The following is an 18,710-nucleotide window of genomic DNA, read 5'->3' on the forward strand; positions in this document are numbered from 1 at the left end:
GAATGAAAAACAATGCATTAAGAGCCAGGGGTGTAAACTTTTGAACAGAATAAAGATGCATTTTTCTTATTTTGCCTAAATATCTTTTTTTTTTTTTTTTTTCATTTAGTACTGCTCTTCAGATGCTACAGAAGTTACTTCCATGTTTCCCAGAAGACAAAATATGTTAAATTTACCATTATCTTTAAATTCCAAAAGTTTTCACCCCCGGCTCTTAATGCATGAACAACTATCACCAAAAAAAAAAAAAAAAAAACAGCTGTGGATCATTCAGGTAACAACCCAGTATTAAAAATCAAGTGTGTGTAAACTTAAACGGGGTCAATTTTTATAAATTCAACTATTATGTTCTCTTGTGGACTGTAAACGTCTTTTATGTGAAATATATTATTCAGGTCAGTGCTTGATTAAAAATAACACGCATTTTGTTTGTTTCCTCTTATTTTTGGTAAAATAATTTTATTTTAACTTTTGCAGATGACAGCAATTATTGCTGGGTCCCAAGTGATTAATACAGCATTTAAAAAAAAAACTATGTGTAGAGATACAAGACCAAATAATAATACAACACACACACGCTTTTGGGTGCATGTACGTGACTACTTAATTGATGTCTATGGAGGAGCATTTGTGCCTTTCTATCCATCCTTTCACAGCTTCCCGACAACCAGCTGTTCATTATACGCATGCGTATATAAAGGAACCGCAACTCTTGACCATTGACGCGCCTGCGCATTACCTCTCATGGTTCGCTGCACGCGCATGCGCTCTGGCAGAGTGTTTTGGGCCGAATCTTTATTGCGCGGCGGAATGTTGTCCTTCGAAGGAGTTTAAATAAAGAGCCGGATCATTTGAATTTAAAGGTAAAGGGGAAGTGTGTAGTTGTAGTGTACTCTATGAAGCACAATCATTTGGTTCTAATATTGTGCTGTTCGTACGTTTGGCTGCTTTTGTGTTTTATATTAGCATCAGATTAGCATGTCACGTTAGCTGAAAACTGAATTGTCACTCACTACATGTGGCTATGGCATCACACTTAGCATATGTAGTTAAATCATTATTGTTTGTCTATTCTGTTGTGATGAAGACAAAAATAATCAAATTGTACTTTTATACTGCCCTCTGAGTTATTATATATTATGTGAGGTAATATCCTTATAATTATAATTGGAATAAACGGGTTAGATGTCTCCCCATCTGTTATTATAACACCATTTGTATTGTGTTTGTTTTTATTTTACTCGCCAATAATAAAGTCATTTTAGAGCAGTTATGGCATAACCAGATATGTTATTGAACATTTAATATATAGTCTGTGCATAAGTAGTTTTTTTTGCGCAAAAAAAGTGTAATCTTTGATCACAGTGTAAATATTTTTTATAAGGAAAATGACTTAAGTCTTTAATAAATTAAGTCTTGTTTTCTGACAAAAATGTCAAAATTAGAGTTCATCAGAAAAAAATAACTTTTTTGGAAGGTAAAATAATATTTTTATATGTAAACTTAGTTTTTATATTTTTATATGACCATAAAATCATGCCTTCAAGTACAAATACACTACCAGTCAAAAGTTTTTGAACAGTAAGATAGTTTTTTAAAGAATTAATTTTGCTCACCAGGCCTGCATTTTTTTTAATGCAAAGTACAGTAAATTTAATGATAGAAATTAATACTTTTAGTTAGCAAGGATGATTTAAATTGATCAAAAGTGATGATAAAGACACTTATAAGGTTACAGATGATTTTTATTTTAGACAAATGCTTCTTCTAAACTTTCTATTCATCATAGAAACCTGAAAACATAATAATAATAATATTAATAAATAATAATAATAATAAAATGTTTTTTCAGAATATTAGAATGATTATTTATTTCTGAAGGATCATGTGACTGCAATAATAGTGCTACAAATGCAGCTTTGAAATTACAGGAATAAATTAGACTTTAAAATATGTTCAAATAGAAAACAGTTATTTTAAATAGTAAAAATATTTTAAAATGTTACTGTTTTGCTGTACTTTGGATCAAATAAACACAGGCTTGGTGAGCAAAAGAGACATTTAAAAAAAACATGACAAATATTACTGTTCAAAAACTTGATCAGCTTGATACATTTCTTGAGAAGGAGAATGATTTAAGTCCTAAAAAAAAAGTCTTGTTTATTCTTGTTAAAAAAAACTAAATGAAGTGAATTTAGATTTAAAAATAGAAAAATCTAAGTATTTTTTAATCAAGTTTTTTTTGTTTGTTTTTTTTTTCAATGAAATTGTTCAAACAAAAATGTACATTAAAAATGAAGATATTAGTAGAAGATTTGGTAATTTGAAGGTTTGATTTGGAGGTCCCATCATATTTTTCTTGTTTTAAGAATAAACATCTAATCTTCTTAAATAAAGACATTTTTATTTGCAGAGCAAAATAATTTAAGATATTGACTAAAATGTATCAAAATTAAGTGAGTTTATGCTTAAAACAAGAATAAATATCTGTAAGTAGGGTGAGAAAAATAAACTTAATTCAGAGATAGTAATATTATTTTTTTCTTAGCCCATTGACATAATTTTTTACTTGATTTTGATTAATTTTTTTGCATGTTTCCTTTCTACAGGTACAAGATGGAGCTCCCGAACTACAGTCGACAGCTCATGCAGCAGCTGCATGCTTTACGAAAAGAAAAGCAGTTTTGCGACTGCTCCATCCTGGTGGGCGACACCCCGCACCCTGCTCACAAACTAGTGTTGGCGGCCTCCAGCATGTTATTTAAGTCTGTTCTGGAAGGTTCTGACAGCATCTCCATCGACACAGATCTACTATCCTCTCAAGAGTTTTCCTCTCTTCTGGACATGGTGTACACTGGTAAACTTCCTCCCGGTAAACACAACTTCACCCGACTTATTGCCGCTGCAGACAGCTTGCAGATGTTTGATGTGGCCGTTGGTTGTAAGAACATTCTCACTGACCTCATGAAGCAGACATCTGTGGAAACTGAGACTAAGTTGATGGATCCTGAAGTTGTAAAACATGACCATGTTACAGAGCCATCTAAATCGGAACAGGTTAATAGGGACAAGAATAGTATTAAAGGTAAAAGATTGACTCATTAATGGTAGAGGTTTCTGGATGAGATCACTTGATTCCAAAGGTTTTTATGAATTTTGTGTATTTCTGTGTTTAGAGGACAGTGCAGTTGAGTTGATCCCTCAAAATCAAGCTGGTATCATAAAAATCCTGCAGAATGGACGAGCATATGTTAAGGTTCTTGAGATCTGGGATACAGTCTCCACAGAAGAGCGGCAGGTAAAATAATAATATAAAATTCACTTCTCAAAGGAATAGTTCACCTTAAAATTAAAAATTTGCTGAATTTAGTCAACATCAGGCCATCACAGATGTAGATGAGTTTGTTTCTTTATTGGAAAAAGATTTGGAAAAATTCAGCATTACATCACTTGCTCACCAATGGTCCTCTGCCGTGAATGGGTGCCGTCAGAATGAGAGTCCAAACAGCAGATAAAAACATCACAGTTATCCACAAGTAATCCACACCACTCCAGTCCATCGATTAACATCTTATGAACCAAAAACGTTCACCATTATTCACCATTATGGCTTTTTAATTTAAAACCATTGTTTCTGGCTATATACAATATAAGTCTTCTATTGATCGTTTTCTCTGCAAAAAAAGTCATCTTGTCGGAATCAGGAGAAAAATAAGCCAAGATCAAATCAAGTTTGTTTCTTTTTTGAAACAGATTTGGAAAAATTCAGCATTACATCACTTGCTCACCAGTTGATCCTCTGCTGTGAATAGGTGCCGTCAGAATGACAGTCCAAACAGCTAATAAAAACATCACAAAAATTTACAAGGAATCCACACGACTCCAGTTCATCAGTTAACATCTTCTGAGTTGAAAAGCGTATTTCTTTATAACTGTTTTGGACTGTTTTTGCTTGTAAACAGTGCTTGATCTCGGTTTATTTTTCTCCTGATTCAGACAAGATGACTTTTTTTGTGGGGAAAACAATCAATAGAGGACTTATATTGTAGCCAGAAACACCATTTTTAAGTTAAAAATGCCATAATGGTGGCATTATTGCACAGCTTTTCGGTTCACAAGATGCTAATTGATGGACTGGAGTGGTGTGGATTATTGTGATGTTTTCATCAACTGTTCTTATTCTCATTCTGACGGCACCCATTCACTGCAGAGTTTCCATTGGTAAGCAAGTGATGTGATGATAAATTTCTCCAAATTTGTTCTGATGAGAAACAAATTTAACTACATTTTGGATGATTACGTTTTCAGCAAATTTTCATTTCATTTGGTTGAACTGTTCTTTTAAAAAATGTTGATGATCTGAAACAATTAGAATTGTATTCAGATCTCACTCCTGATCTTCTGCAGGTCATATTGGAGAGCTTCAGAGGAGATCCATCAGTAGATGAGGTTTACCAGCGTTTGCTAAACCTTGTGAAAGTTGAGAGAGTTCTGTCAGCTCAAACAGTCCTTACATTGTTAGAACAGCTAAAATGTTTCAATCCTGATCCAGGATCAGTTTTGGAAGACCAGGGAAATGAGAGCTGCACCGAGCCGAAAGGTAAGCTGACCTGGGTTTAGTAAAAGTGGATAGTGTTTACCCCCCTGGGACTCTTCGTTTAGGAGTGACCAAAGCCTTAAAAAGTAACTTTTTTTTTTCCTTCAGGAAAATCAATGAAATGCATTTTTGTTCAATAATATTTTGTGATTATTATTTAGAATTTTGAGGAGTTTTTATGATACTGTGCAATATTTATACAATTTTAATGAACAATTTTTTTCCCACTATAATTAATTTGTTTTTAATTATTTATTTATTATTTTTCAATAAATGCAGCATTTCATTTCACTTTTTTTTTCAGCACAGTGGCTGATTTGTAGCTTGTAACACCAAAAGATTCTGAATTATTGCAGTTTTTCGTATTTCCTATTCATTTCCTTTGTCTGTCATTTTTGACCGTGAAGGAGCGAAGTGTGACTTTTTTTTGCCCTTTAACATGTCCGAGTCATGTCAGTGATTTTTTTATGTGCTCACATAGCTAATGCAACAAAAGTCAGCAAGTGTCATCTCATTTCAATGAAGCTACGATTTTTTTTTTTTTTTAATTTCAAAACATACAATTTTTTTCGGTCAAAAATGACCGAAGAGGCCCAGAAGGTTAATCATAGGGTATTAAAAAGAGACTAAAATTTCAGCCAGAATTTGCTAGATGTTGAGTGACTATACAACATTTCCTGTGATCTCTTAAATTGAAGATCCTGAAGCAGGAGTTCAGTGGTCTGGAAGGATTTTAGACCATGAATCAGAACTATCCCATCACTTCTCCAATGTCAACAACCTCTCAGAGCTTTTGACCAATGCAGTGAACAGATGTACAAATGAAGTGGAAAAAGAGGTATGTTTGTCCCTTAAAGTTTGTTATATAGAACAATACACTACTATTTAAAGGTTTGAGTTCAGTAAGATTTATTGAATGTTTTTGGAAAAAAAGCAGGAAAAACAATAATTTAGGAAAATATTGTTACAATATGAAATATTCCTTGTCTATTTGAATATATTTTAAAATGTAATTTATTCTTGTGATGCAAAGCTGAATTTTCAGCATCATTACTCAAGCTTTCAGTGTCACGTGATCCTTCGGAAATCATTTTAATATTCTGATTTGCTACTCAAGAAAAACTCTAATTATTATCAATGTTAAAAACAGTTGTGCTGCTTAATATTCTTGTGAATTTTTTTTATTTTTTATAATTCATTAATGAATAAAAAGTTTAGAAGAATAGTATTTATTTGGACAGAAATATTTATTAAATGCACCCAAACTTTTATGTCTGTTTTTCCGAAGGTAGTGCTGCAGTGCTGTTCTGCTCCGTCCTCTGTGGAGGTGGTGGAAAGGTTGTTATGTAAACTCAGAGAGATGACCATAAGTGAAGAAACCCTTTTGATGCTCCTCCATGAGGTGAAGGAAAGCTCCTCTGATTTGCTTCAGCTTCTGGAGGCCATGAAAGGTGCAAGAGGTATAAACAGCAAAACTTGGCACTCAGACATCAGATTCCTTTAGCTAGCACTTCTTTTCTGATGACTTCTACTTTGTCAGATAACACAACAGAAGACAACAGTGGGATTGATTTATTAAGAATATATCAAACCAGACTTACAGAGCTGAATCTGGACCTCCAGCTCATCAAACAGAGCCTTAAAATGTTTCCAGATGTGAGTGCAAGTGAGAGAGAGGTACCAGTGTTTATTTATTGACTTTTGGAATTAAAATATAGTAAATTCATTGCAAGGAAGCAGCGTTTAAGTATATATATTTATGTCCTTTCAGTATATTGAAGCTTTGCTGGGAGAGAAAGGAGATGCCGAGGTGGTTGGAAGGCTGTTTTCTGCAGCGTTGGATGGTTCACTGCAGGCGGTGACTGTTTGGAGGCTTTTGATGTGGACAGAGACACACAGTCCAGAGCTGCGGCTTCTCATGCAGGAGGTCAAGGAGAAACCAAACGCTCAAAAACTTTTCCAAACCAGTGAGTCAGCTTTTGAATCAACACACTGCTTTTGGCCATCTTTGCATCTTTAATAAGTTAATTAGCCCCATTGCTCTGTGTAACTCTTTGTTTTGTTTTTAGTTAATGACATAGATGTGCTCTTCAAGCACAAATCACTCATTCTGGAAACAATCACTGACATTACCCTACTCGAACGAGGTTTGGACACAATGGATCATGGGACAGAGCAAGTTGCTGAGGTAAAAAATGGAGGAAGATATACTAAATATATTAATTAAATAAAAATATTTTAATTATATACGTTCACATGATCCTTCAGAAATCATTCTTATATGCTGATTTGTTATCAATGTTGAAAGTTGTGCTGCTTAATATTTTTTCAGGATTCTTTGATGAATAAAAAGTTATAAAGAACAGCATTTATTCAAAATAGAAGCACAATTGTTTGCAACATTGATAAAAAATCAGCATAATGATTTCTGAAGAATCATTTGAGAGACTAAAATTTGGAGTAACAATGCTGAAAATTCTGCTTTGCATCACAGGAATCAATTCTATTTTGAAGTATATTCAAATAGAAAACCACTATTTTAAATTGCAATAATATTTTACAATATTACTATTTTAATACATGTATGTTAATGTATTTTAAAATAAATGCAGCCTTTATGAGCAGAAAAGACACTACCAGTCAAAAGTTTTTGAACAGTAAGATTTTAAAATGTTTTTTAAAGAAGTCTCGTCTGCTCACCAAGCATTTATTTGATCCAAAGTACAGCAAATACAGTAAAACTTACTATTTTAAATAATTGTTTTTATTTGAATATATTTTAAAATGTAATTTAGAATGTAAAAAGTGAATTCAAAGCTGAATGTTTAACATCATTATGCCAGTAACATGATTCTTCAGAAATCATTCTAATATGCTAATAATAAGATTTTTTACTCAAAAACATTTATTATTATTATGTTGAAAACAGCTGAGTAGAATTTTTCAGGTTTCTTTAATAAATACAAAGTTCAGAAGAACATCATTTACTGAAATCGAAAACTTTTGTAACTTTACAAATGTCTTTATCATCACGTTTCATCAATTTAAAGCATCCTTGCCAAATAAAAGTATTAATTTCTATTATTTCTTTCCTCAAAAGGAAGAAAAAAAGGAAACTCCAAGCTTAAAAGGAAACTCCAAGCTTTTGAATAGTATAGTGTATAATAATGTATAGTGTTAAAAAAGCTTTTCATTTCAGATAGATGCTGATCTTTGGGCCTATATATTTATCAAAGTACCCTGAAAAAATTTACTCAACTGTTTTAAATATTGATAAGAGTAATAATAATAAAAAAATGTTTCTTGAACAGCAAATCAGCATATTAGAATGATTTCTAAAGGATCATGCGACACTGAAGACTGGAGTAATGATGCTGAAAATGTAGCTTTGATCACAGGAATACATTTAATTTTAAAATATATTCAAATTGAAAATATATTCAAATAGAAAAAAAAAATATTTTAAACAGTAAAAATATTCCACAATATTACTGCTTTTGCTGTATTTTAGATCAAATAAATGCAGGCTTTTTTAAAATTCTTACTGTTCAAAAACTTTTGACCAGTAGTGTATATATGTTTACACACCTTTAAAAGTTTGGGTTCTGTATGACTTTTTAATGTAATTATTGCATTCCTGTGATGACAACTCGATTTTCTGATTGTGGTGCTCAAGAAATGTTTCTTTCCAATAATGTTGATTAATAGAAAGTTCAAAAGAACACTGTGAAATAGAAAATGAAATAGAAAATGTTTATAACATTATATAATTGTCTGTACTGTCACTTTTGATCAATTTAATGTGTCCTTGCTGAATAAAATTACTGTTTACAGTATATGAAATAAAATACAACATTATATAACATTATTTTTGTGTGCCCCAGTTTCTCCAAAGCTGTCGGAGAGCCGATGGTGAGCTGGAGTCAGTTCATCAAACTGTGGAGAGAGTTTTAAGTCGTGACTCAGAGTTTGCCAGTTCACTCTGCCAGCTGCTGTCTGCCAACCAGCACAACTTCCCACAGCTGAAAGACTTTAAACATACTGGTGAAGGACTTTTCAGTACATAGAGATTTCTGGCCATGTGATATAAAGGCAATGCTTTTAAAAGCATCTGATGGAAATTCTTAAACCTTTACATTTTATCCATATTCAAAACAGGGCCTCTGTCAGATCTTGACTGTCCTGCAAAATCTGAGGTTGAGCAGGAAGGATCTACCGCAGACTCTGAGGATGAGGACGGGGATGATTCCAAAACGAAAGGCAGAAGGAAGGCTGTGCCTGTGTCCTACCATTGCGAGTGGTGTAACAAAACGTTTGACTTTAAGTGCCGTCTGATAAAGCATAAGAAAGGCTGTGCTCTTGCGCCTGGGAAGGAACAGCGCTGCTCAGAGTGTTCATCGGCCTTTCCAACGCTCAAGAGCCTTCACCAGCACTGCGTTGAGGCCCATGGTGGCCCTCCAGCTAAGAAGAAGAAAACTGAACTTGTACCATGTGACATGTGCGACAAGACCTTCAAACACTCTTCAGGTGCGTGATGATCCTTTTCAAGACTTTAAAACACTGGCTGGTAATGCATGGGATCCAGACATGTTGAGCTTTGGTGCTAATACAGGGTCTTGATCCCATTCCTTTTCTCTTACAAATAATAATTTATTGTGTCACTCTCCATTGCAGTGTTAAAAGTACTTTATTCAATACAATAATAATTGTTGTTGTTTTTAAAGTTAAATATAACATGTATATTTTATATTAATAATTACAAATTAAATAATAATACAAGTAATAACAGTAACAATAATAAAGTTAAATAAAGATAGTAATTATTATTATGCTAAAACGAATATTGTTATATTGTTAATCACAAATAAAATACGAATATTATTTAATTTGTAATATTATTTTATTACTAATAAAAGTAAATAGTAATTAATAATATGTTTAAATTCATGTTAACGAAAGCACTTTTTAAAAATAATAATTATAACTATTATTATTATTATTATAAGCATGGTAGCTGGTAAATGTTTATATTATTAATAAAAAAAATAGTACTAAAAACAAATAATGATAAATAAATGATAATTGCAATAATAGTAATTACAATAATAACAATAATTTATTAACAATATTACGCTGAAATGCTACTGAAATAATAATAATAATAATAGTAATAATGTTAGCTGTTAAATATGTTAATATTATTAATTACAGATTCAATAATACTGTAAAAAAAATAATAATATTAATAATAATGATGAAGGTAGTTGGTAAATATATTTATATTATTAATTACAAATTAAATAAAAAATAATAATTGTGCTGTTTTAAAAGTTAAATACTAATATAATATTGTGTTATTCATTTTGCATTGAAAAAAGAATAATACTTACATTTAATAATAGTAATTGGTCAATTAATAATATTATTACACTAATCTGCTACTAAAATAATAATAATAATAATAATAATGGTAGTTTATATTATTAATTACAAATTCAATAAAATACTATAAAAAATAATTGTAGTGTTCATTTTAAGTTAAATACTAATAGAAATATTTTGTTATTAATTCTGAATTGAATAATAACAATTGCAATAATAATAAAAATAATAATTCATCAATTAGTAATATTATGCTAATATGCAACTGAAATAATAGTACTAATAATGGGATTTGGTAAATATGTTTATATTATTAATTACAAATTTTCATAATGCTTTAAAAAAACAATAATTGTGCTGTTGTTTTTAAAGTTACGTACTAATATAAATATTATGTTATTCATTTTGCACTTAAGAATAATAATGATTAATTACAATAATACTATTTTATTTTAATTATATAATAATATTTTTAAGTTAATATGCTAAAGAAAATACTGGTATATCTAGCAATAAACAATAATATACTCATGTTTATAATATGATAGTAATAACAAAATAAAAAATATTAATATTGTTGGTATTATTATTATTATTATTACTATTAATTTATCAATAAACAGGTGTTTTCGTTAGCTTATTCGTTTTTGCTGTGACAACATTAGTTTTACAGTAGTAGTAAAAAGTAGTATTAGTATCATGAAATTATATAAAAATAAAATAGACAGAAAGAAAAGGAAAGACATCACAATTAATTATGTTTATAAAGTCTCCTAAAGTCTAAAGACATTTTTGGACGTAAAAGAGCCATAACACATGAATCAGTCTTACGTCAGCACTGTTTTATACATGCTGTGCTTATATCTTTCAGGCCTTTTGTATCATAAACGCACTGAACATTTCGAGGAGAGGCCGTACGCGTGTGAGGAGTGCGGAGCGAAGTTTGCTGCCACCTCATCTCTGAAGAACCACATGCGTCTACACACAGGAGAAAAACCCTTCCACTGCAAACACTGTGACATGAGCTTCTCTGTGGCTGCCGCTCTCTCCTACCACACCAAGAAGAAGCATGCTGAAGGTGCATTGGTTTAAATGTATTTTTGTTTTTTTATATATCATGCTTTTGTCTGGAAACCAACATGAAAACATGGCAAAATTCTGGATTTGCAGGTAAAATGTACTGCTGTCAGTACTGCTCTGCCTCATTCGCACAGTCCATTGAACTGACGCGTCACGTCCGAACGCACACGGGAGACAAACCGTACGTCTGCAGGGAATGCGGGAAAGGCTTCAAACAAGCCAATGGGCTGTCCGTCCATCTCCAGAACTTTCATAGTGAGCGCTTCCACACAACTCACATGATCTATTTTAGTCTCTAATAAACACAAACTAAACTAGTGACATGTTATCTGTCCCGTTAGACATTACAGAACCACATGACTGCCAGAAATGCCGGGTGAGTTTCTCTTCTCTGGACGAACTTCGACAGCACATTCAAGAGGTGCATCCGAAAGAGCTGCACCAGTGTCCTGAGTGCAGCAAGATCTTCAACAGCGAAGCCAATCTGGAGAAACACATGAACATTCATGACGGCAACAAACCTTACAGCTGCAAGATGTGCAAAAAGTCCTATCAGGTAAAAGCATCACACTTCATCTGTTGATGTACATATGTATTGTATTTTTGTACAATAGAGAATTGTTTCAATATAAATCTCACTTTTTTGTTGCATAAGATAAGCAAGTACAGTGACCCCTAAATGTGACCCTGGACCACAAAACCAGTCATAAGGTAAAATTTTACAAAACTGAGATGTATGCATCATATGAAAGTTCAATAAATAAGCTTTCTATTGATGTATGGTTTGTTAGGATAGGACAATATTTAGCCGAGATACATCTATTTGAAAATCTGGAATCGAGGTGCAAAAAAATTAAAATACTGAGAAAATCACCTTTAAAGTTGTCCAAATTAAGCTCTTAACAATGCATATTATTAATCAAAAATTACATTTTAATATATTTACAATAGGAATTTTACAAAAAACCTTCATGGAACATGATCTTTACTTAATTTCCTAATGATTTTTGGCATAAAAGAAAAATCAATAATTTTGACCCATACCATGTATTTTTGGCTATTGCTACAAATATACCCCAGCGACTTAAGACTGGTTTTGTGGTCCAGGGTCACAAATGTATTTCATCTGTTTGTGTAAATATATATATAATTGCATTACATACATAAAATCAAACTGTAGTCTATGTTTACCAAGTCTACATTTCTTTGATCAAAAATGCAGTATAAATTGTACTATTTTGAAATATTATTCTAATTTAAAATTACTGTTTTAATATATTTTAAAAATGTAATTTATTCCTGTGACACAAAGCTGAATTTTCAGCATCATAACTTCAGTCTTCAGTGTCACATGATCCTTCAGAAATCATTATAATATGCTTTGAATATTAGATGTTATTATCAATCTTAAAACCAGTTGTGGTGTTTATTATTTTTTTTGTGAAAACCATGATAATTTTTTTTTCTGTATTATTTGAGCACATATGTACAATTTAATAATAACAATAACGATGATATTAGTAATTGTAATAATAATAAGAATTTATGAATTGATCATATTATTATGCTAATTAAATAATAATAATAAAATGGTAGTTTGTAAAAACGTTCATACTATTATTTAATAATACTATAAAAAACAAATAATAATTGTGCAGTTGTTTTTTTAAAGGTAAATACTAATATAAATTAGGGCCGGGACTTTAACGCGTTAATTTAGATTAATTAATTACACAAAAATAACGCGTTAATTTTTTTAACGCATTTTAATCGCACTTAATTTTGCACCGCGGAACGTTTCTCACTGGATGAGTTTCAGCGGCGGACCAATTATACTGGAGCACCAACTAACAGAATGCGCATATCACCGCAGGACATCGAGCCTCAAGTATCACCTCAATGCTTTTACAGAAGGTCTACCTACCTATAGGGTACCTGAATTTCTGAAATGAAGGCTAGTATATTTCTAAATATCCCAGTGTTTCCCGTACCATCATCTTAGGGGGGCGCGTTTACAATGTCTCCTCCAAGAAAACGGACTGGATCGCGGACTCCATTCATAAAAACCGAATTTACTATAGCGCGGAATGCCACGTAAATTCGTCGATTTTTGGATTGATAAATCAAAAGTTGGTCTGTCACTTAATTCAAATCGCCTTATGGACTAGTGTCTGAAAACTGAAATGCAAAAAGACCGTTTTAATATGAATCCTGCACTGTTTGCCTCTGTATGTTAGAATGGCAGAGACGCGTTTTTTTATACTGCACGCGTGATGCTCCCGTTAATTTTTGGCATTTGTATCTCACATGAACAGATCTCAATCTCCAAAGCTACTGTCAGTGTCACTTTTAACGTTTCATTTGAGAAAACTAGCATCATATCATACTTTACACACGGCAACCTGTCAAAATAAAAGTACGGTTTAACATGAAACAGAGCAATATTCCTATTTAAATAGACAAAAAACAATATATATGATAAAAAATAAATATAACAACAAGATTAACCACTTAATTGTAGAAAAAAATACTATGATTATTATTATGTATTGATTTTAACAGAAAACCTCTGTTTGTTTGCCAAAAATTAAAAAGGTTTATTTTTCATCTGATTAAAAATAAATAAATGTTTATGCTTTCATTTGTTTATGAGAAAAATTAAAACAATAATTTATTTAAAAAAAAATAGCAAAAGATTGTAAAGCCCTATTGTTCAAAATGTTAAAATAGAGAGTTTTGGATTTATTTTTTAACTGAAATAAATGTTTTCGTTATGGGAAACGCTGTATCCTATTGCTACAGTTAATGGCAATATTGCACCGGTCTGTTGGACTTGGTTGAACAAAAATAAACAATATTTTGTTGCTTCAGTTTATGTATTCAGTCATTATTCAATGGTAACTAAAAATCCATATGAAAAAACTTACTTCTCACTGTTCTCAGGTCAAATATTTATATGCGATTAAAATGCGATTAATTTCGATTAATTAATTACAAAGCCTCTGATTAATTAGATTAATTTTTTTAATCGAGTCCCGGCCCTAATATAAATACTATGTTATACATTTAGAATTTAATAATAATAATGGTAGTTAGTGCAAATATATTCTATATTATGAATCACAAATGTAATAATTCTACACAAAACAAATAATAATAATTTTGCATTTGTTTTTAATGGTAAATACTAATATATATGTGTTAAATGTTATAAATTTCAAATTTAATAATACTAATAATAGTAATTGTAATAATAGTCATTTCAATTCAATTGTTATTAATTTAATAATAATAATAATTGATTAAGTAATTATATTATCAAGCTAATATGCTATTAAAAACACTCATAATCTCGGAATAATAATATACTAATGTTTATAATATAACAGTAATAATAATAAAATATAATATAATAAAAAATAATAACAGTGTAGTTATACGTATATATATATATATATATTGCTAGGTGTTCTTATTTATTTATTTTTAATATTTAATATAAAATATAACAATTTTGTCCGTGTTCCTGTTTCAGACACTCTCTGGCTTATGGTACCACAATCGTACGGCTCACCCTGAGAGTGCATCAGCCCAAGGCAACAAAGCCATCAAAACTCTCCTGCAGTGTGACAAGTGTGACAAGACATTCAGCAACCGAAATAGTCTGTTAAAACACCAGATAACCAATCACACAGGTAAGCAACCACTTATTCTATCAAATTAGTACCACTGATACTGTTACTGTTAGTTACAGTTACGGTGTACTAGTATTAATCAAGTGTGTGTGTGTTTGTTTCAGAAGTGCGCTTGTGGAAGTGTGTGAACTGTGACAGCACTCTGACGAGCGAGCAGGAGCTGCAGCAGCACGCGTGCTCTGGTCAGTCGAGTCAGACCGGCTCTGTGTTCGGCTGTATGGTCTGCTCTCTCCACTTCCCCTCAGAGCCCGAGTTCCAGCAGCACTTCCTGTCCAAACATCTGCAGGTCACGCAAGAGGAAGCACAAACACAGGCATCCAGTGCTCATACGGTGAGGTCCCAGACTTCTCACAATGACCCTTATCAAAAATCTCTTATGTTCAAACATTAAAAATATTAGATATTGTGTTTTCATTTGTGGGATGTAAAATTAAATCTATTCTACAGTGCAAATAACTTTTAAAAGCATGATAGTTTATTTTTTTATATTGAATTTTCTTTGATATCTGCTTGTAATATTATCAAAATCCCACAATAAAAGGCAAAAAAAGGTCATTTTCAACAAGTTGTCAGATAATAAAATAAATAAAAAAATAAATGTTTTTTTCAATGTATTAATTTAATTGAAAAATAATTCATCAATTTAAATGTAATTTAATTTTAAGATCTTCAGTATATCTGTAAAACAAAAGATGCCAAAAATGTAATTAAAAATACATAAATAAATAATTCACTGCAAATTTACAGTGCAAATAACTTTTAAAAGCATGATAGTTTTTTTATTGAATTTTCTTCGACATCTGCTTGTGATATTAGTCAAAACCCCACACCAAATGGCAAGAAAATTGTCCATTTTCAACAAGTTGTCAGATCCATTTCAGTTCCTACTTCATTATAAAAAATAATAAAAAATAAATGTATTTTTAAATTTAATTTAAAAATAAATAAATAAATTTAATTTTAAGATCTTCAGTATATCTGTAAAACAAAAGATGCCAAAAATGTAATTAAAAAACATAATAGGTTTTTTGAACCTGTAAATAATTTACTGCAAATTTACAGTGCAAATAATTTTTAAAAGCATGATAGTTTTTTAATTAATTTTCTTTGAAATCTGCTTGTAAACTTAGTCAAAATCCCACACCAAATGGCAAAAAAATGGTCAATTTTCAACAAGTTGTCAGATCCATTTTAGTCTCTACTTTATTATAAAAATAAATATTTTTTTTAATTTATTAACTTAATTTAAAAATTTAAATGTAATTTAATTTTAAGATCTTCAGTATATCTGTAAAACAAAAGATGCCAAAAATGTAATTAAAAAACATAAGTAAATAATTTACTGCAAATTTGCAGTGCAAATAACTTTTAAAAGCATGGTAGTTTTTTATTGAATTTTCTTTGATATCTGCTTGTAATATTAGTCAAAATCCCACACCAAATGGCAAAAAAATGGTCAATTTTCAACAATTTGTCAGATTTATTTTAGTTTCTACTTTATAATAAAAAATAATTAAAAATATATTTTTTAATTTATAATTTAATTTAAAAATAATGAATGAATTTAAATGTGAATTTAATTTTAAGATCTTTAGTAAAAAATGTAATTAAAATATATAAATAAATTATTTACTCATCTGCTGGTGTCTGAGGACATTTTTTGACATAAAATGGCTTTGTTGTTAACAGACAGTTTTGTGACTCTTTCCAGGTGATTCAGTGTGAGGACGCAGACGGCCAAGAAACAGAGCAGGTGATTAACCTCGACCAATCCCGGATTGAAGGGTCACCGCAGGTGTTTGTGGCTCTGGGCAATCAGCAGGAAACTGCCAGCGGCTCTGGAATCGTGGCCGTGAGCATGGAGGATCTATTGAACGGTACCGTCACACTCATCTGTGAAGAAGGCCAGTGAACTTTATGGCTTTATGATCATGACATTTCTTTGAGATCAAGTGTTGATGTTTCGTTTTACACTGGATTACACATTCAGCCCATGTGATTTTACCAATCATGATATTTTTTTTTTTGGTACAAGAATGAATATGATTTTTAATCAGGCTTCAGTCACTTGTTTTCTTCTCTTGGAAGAGTGTTTTCAAGCTAAGCATACACAAGCTTACAAAATCCATGTTAAAAATTGTTTAATTGTTTTTTTTTTTTGATTGTATTTCATTCTGAACTATTTATTAAAAGTGTTCTGGGAGAAATGGTATTTAAATGAGAAAAGTCATTTGAAATTTGTTTCCAACACATCATCTACCTCTGATCAAGCGTCATGTACAGAGATTTTTGTGTTTATGGTGGACATTGATAAATGAGACTGTGTCAAAATGCTTTACGGTTGTTTTTCTGTTAAAATTAACGTCTATAAAATATTTTGTGATCAAACTGACTACTGTTCACCTTTTCATTTCTACAATCTAGTTAATGCAATTTTAAATAGAGATAAGAAATCTGAGAAAAAATAAACTTTCTATAAATGATAGTGCCGTCAAAATGGCACGTTAATGCAGGCGATTAATTTTTCCAGTTTAATGGCGTTAAAAATATTTAACGAAGTTGGCCACCACACTCACAACTGCTGCTTCTGTCTCTTTTTTTTAAAAGAAGTGCATTGATTTAGTCACAGAATGTCTTTACAGCCACATGAAAAGGAAGTCTTTTCAGACACTGACTCCAACTTCACTTGCTTTAATTTAGAACACCCATATGGAAGGCCAAATGGGTCAAAAACATGTGAATTTTAACAAATTAACAACACAAAAATATGTGTATTCAACACGTGTTATATGAGTATTTCACGTCAAATTAAATGTTGTTTACACATGAAAAATCAGTGTTATATAGCTAAAGATTTTTCTGATCAACTAATAGTTGTTAATTTTAAGCATTAGTCGACTATTAGTCGCATGTTTATTAAAAAAGCATATAAATTATAATAATGAGCCTTTAATTCCCTACATAGCCTAATAAGTGCTCAAGCACACAAACAAAAATCTTGCACCAGCGCACCGGCAGACACAATAATTATGAATGTGTCCGAGAAAAACAGCAAGGAGAATTTACATTGTAATAATTAATTGACAAACTAGTGCTTTCTTTGTTTTCGGCTTAAGCGATTAAGTCAGCAACACTGACTAGTTATCTCTGCAGTAGTGGATGTGCCTTTATGCATGTTTCATACGGATTACATAATTTGAGAATATGTTTTCTGTTTGAATTGGTTATTTCAAAATAAACATTTCATGGAGTTTCGAAGTTTCGCGCTCATGTTCACAGAGACCAAGGCAGCAGAAAGCGCATTATGTTTGCTTTAATTACTTTACAAAAGCACAACATTTCATTGTTACATACATCTTTCAGATGAAAAGCCATATTTGAGGTTGATGAATGATGGGTGAGCATTTGGATGACCTACCTGATGTACTATATTCAAACATAGACCAGCCGTTAACAATCTGGCTGTTACGGACTGTGTGACTTTAACCACTTCCAGTGGATTTTATTTTCTACGATTAAGTGAATTTTGGTCGACAAAGCGTTTTCTTGTCGACTATTAGGGGGCAGCCCTAGTGTTAAATACATGCAAACAATATGTATTTTACGGATTGATGATGTATTAAAATTCACATTTTTGAACCATTTTGCCCTCCATATACCTAAGACATTTCACTAGTTTTGAATGGGGGGAAATGCAACACTCAATATGGCCGCTCTATCAAAGAAAGCCCCGCTTTTTTAATAAAAGAGCCAATAGCTAAGCACATTCAGCAACGGGAGCTCTTAAAGTAATAGCACCCAAAAAACCTAATAAGCCAGCTGCTGTGATATCTGTTATTCAAAGAACAAAAGAAAAAAAAGGAAATCAATAACTTTGTAGCTTTAAGGATTCATCCATATTTATTTTAGTGTTTAGTGTTTGATAACTTCAGTATATTTCCTACTTGCCGAAGGGC

General features: G+C 31.3%; 1 protein-coding gene across 1 annotated transcript; it reads left to right on the forward strand.

Annotated features, from left to right (window-relative positions):
* The first annotated feature begins 782 nt into the window (after window positions 1-782).
* zbtb40 (zinc finger and BTB domain containing 40) lies at window positions 783-17,122 on the forward strand. The gene is made up of 17 exons (XM_073826102.1): window positions 783-863; window positions 2,610-3,085; window positions 3,177-3,298; window positions 4,408-4,600; window positions 5,296-5,435; window positions 5,886-6,057; window positions 6,138-6,274; window positions 6,369-6,564; window positions 6,667-6,785; window positions 8,482-8,641; window positions 8,756-9,124; window positions 10,851-11,057; window positions 11,150-11,314; window positions 11,401-11,615; window positions 14,595-14,754; window positions 14,859-15,085; window positions 16,466-17,122. Exons 2-17 carry the CDS (start codon window positions 2,617-2,619, stop codon window positions 16,664-16,666), a joined length of 3,252 nt encoding a protein of 1,083 aa, XP_073682203.1. The 5' UTR covers window positions 783-863; window positions 2,610-2,616; the 3' UTR covers window positions 16,667-17,122.
* The last annotated feature ends 1,588 nt before the right edge of the window (window positions 17,123-18,710 follow it).

This window comes from Garra rufa, chromosome 20 (assembly GCF_049309525.1).
Source record: "Garra rufa chromosome 20, GarRuf1.0, whole genome shotgun sequence".
Lineage (NCBI taxonomy): Eukaryota > Metazoa > Chordata > Actinopteri > Cypriniformes > Cyprinidae > Garra > Garra rufa.

Coding starts and splice junctions, on each gene's coding strand:
- zbtb40 (XM_073826102.1), top strand. CDS start 2,617: ATGGAGCTCCCGAACTACAGTCGACAGCTCATGCAGCAGCTGCATGCT. Junction 3,086..3,176: donor GGACAAGAATAGTATTAAAG/GTAAAAGATTGA, acceptor TTCTGTGTTTAG/AGGACAGTGCAGTTGAGTTG. Junction 11,058..11,149: donor CAAGAAGAAGCATGCTGAAG/GTGCATTGGTTT, acceptor CTGGATTTGCAG/GTAAAATGTACTGCTGTCAG.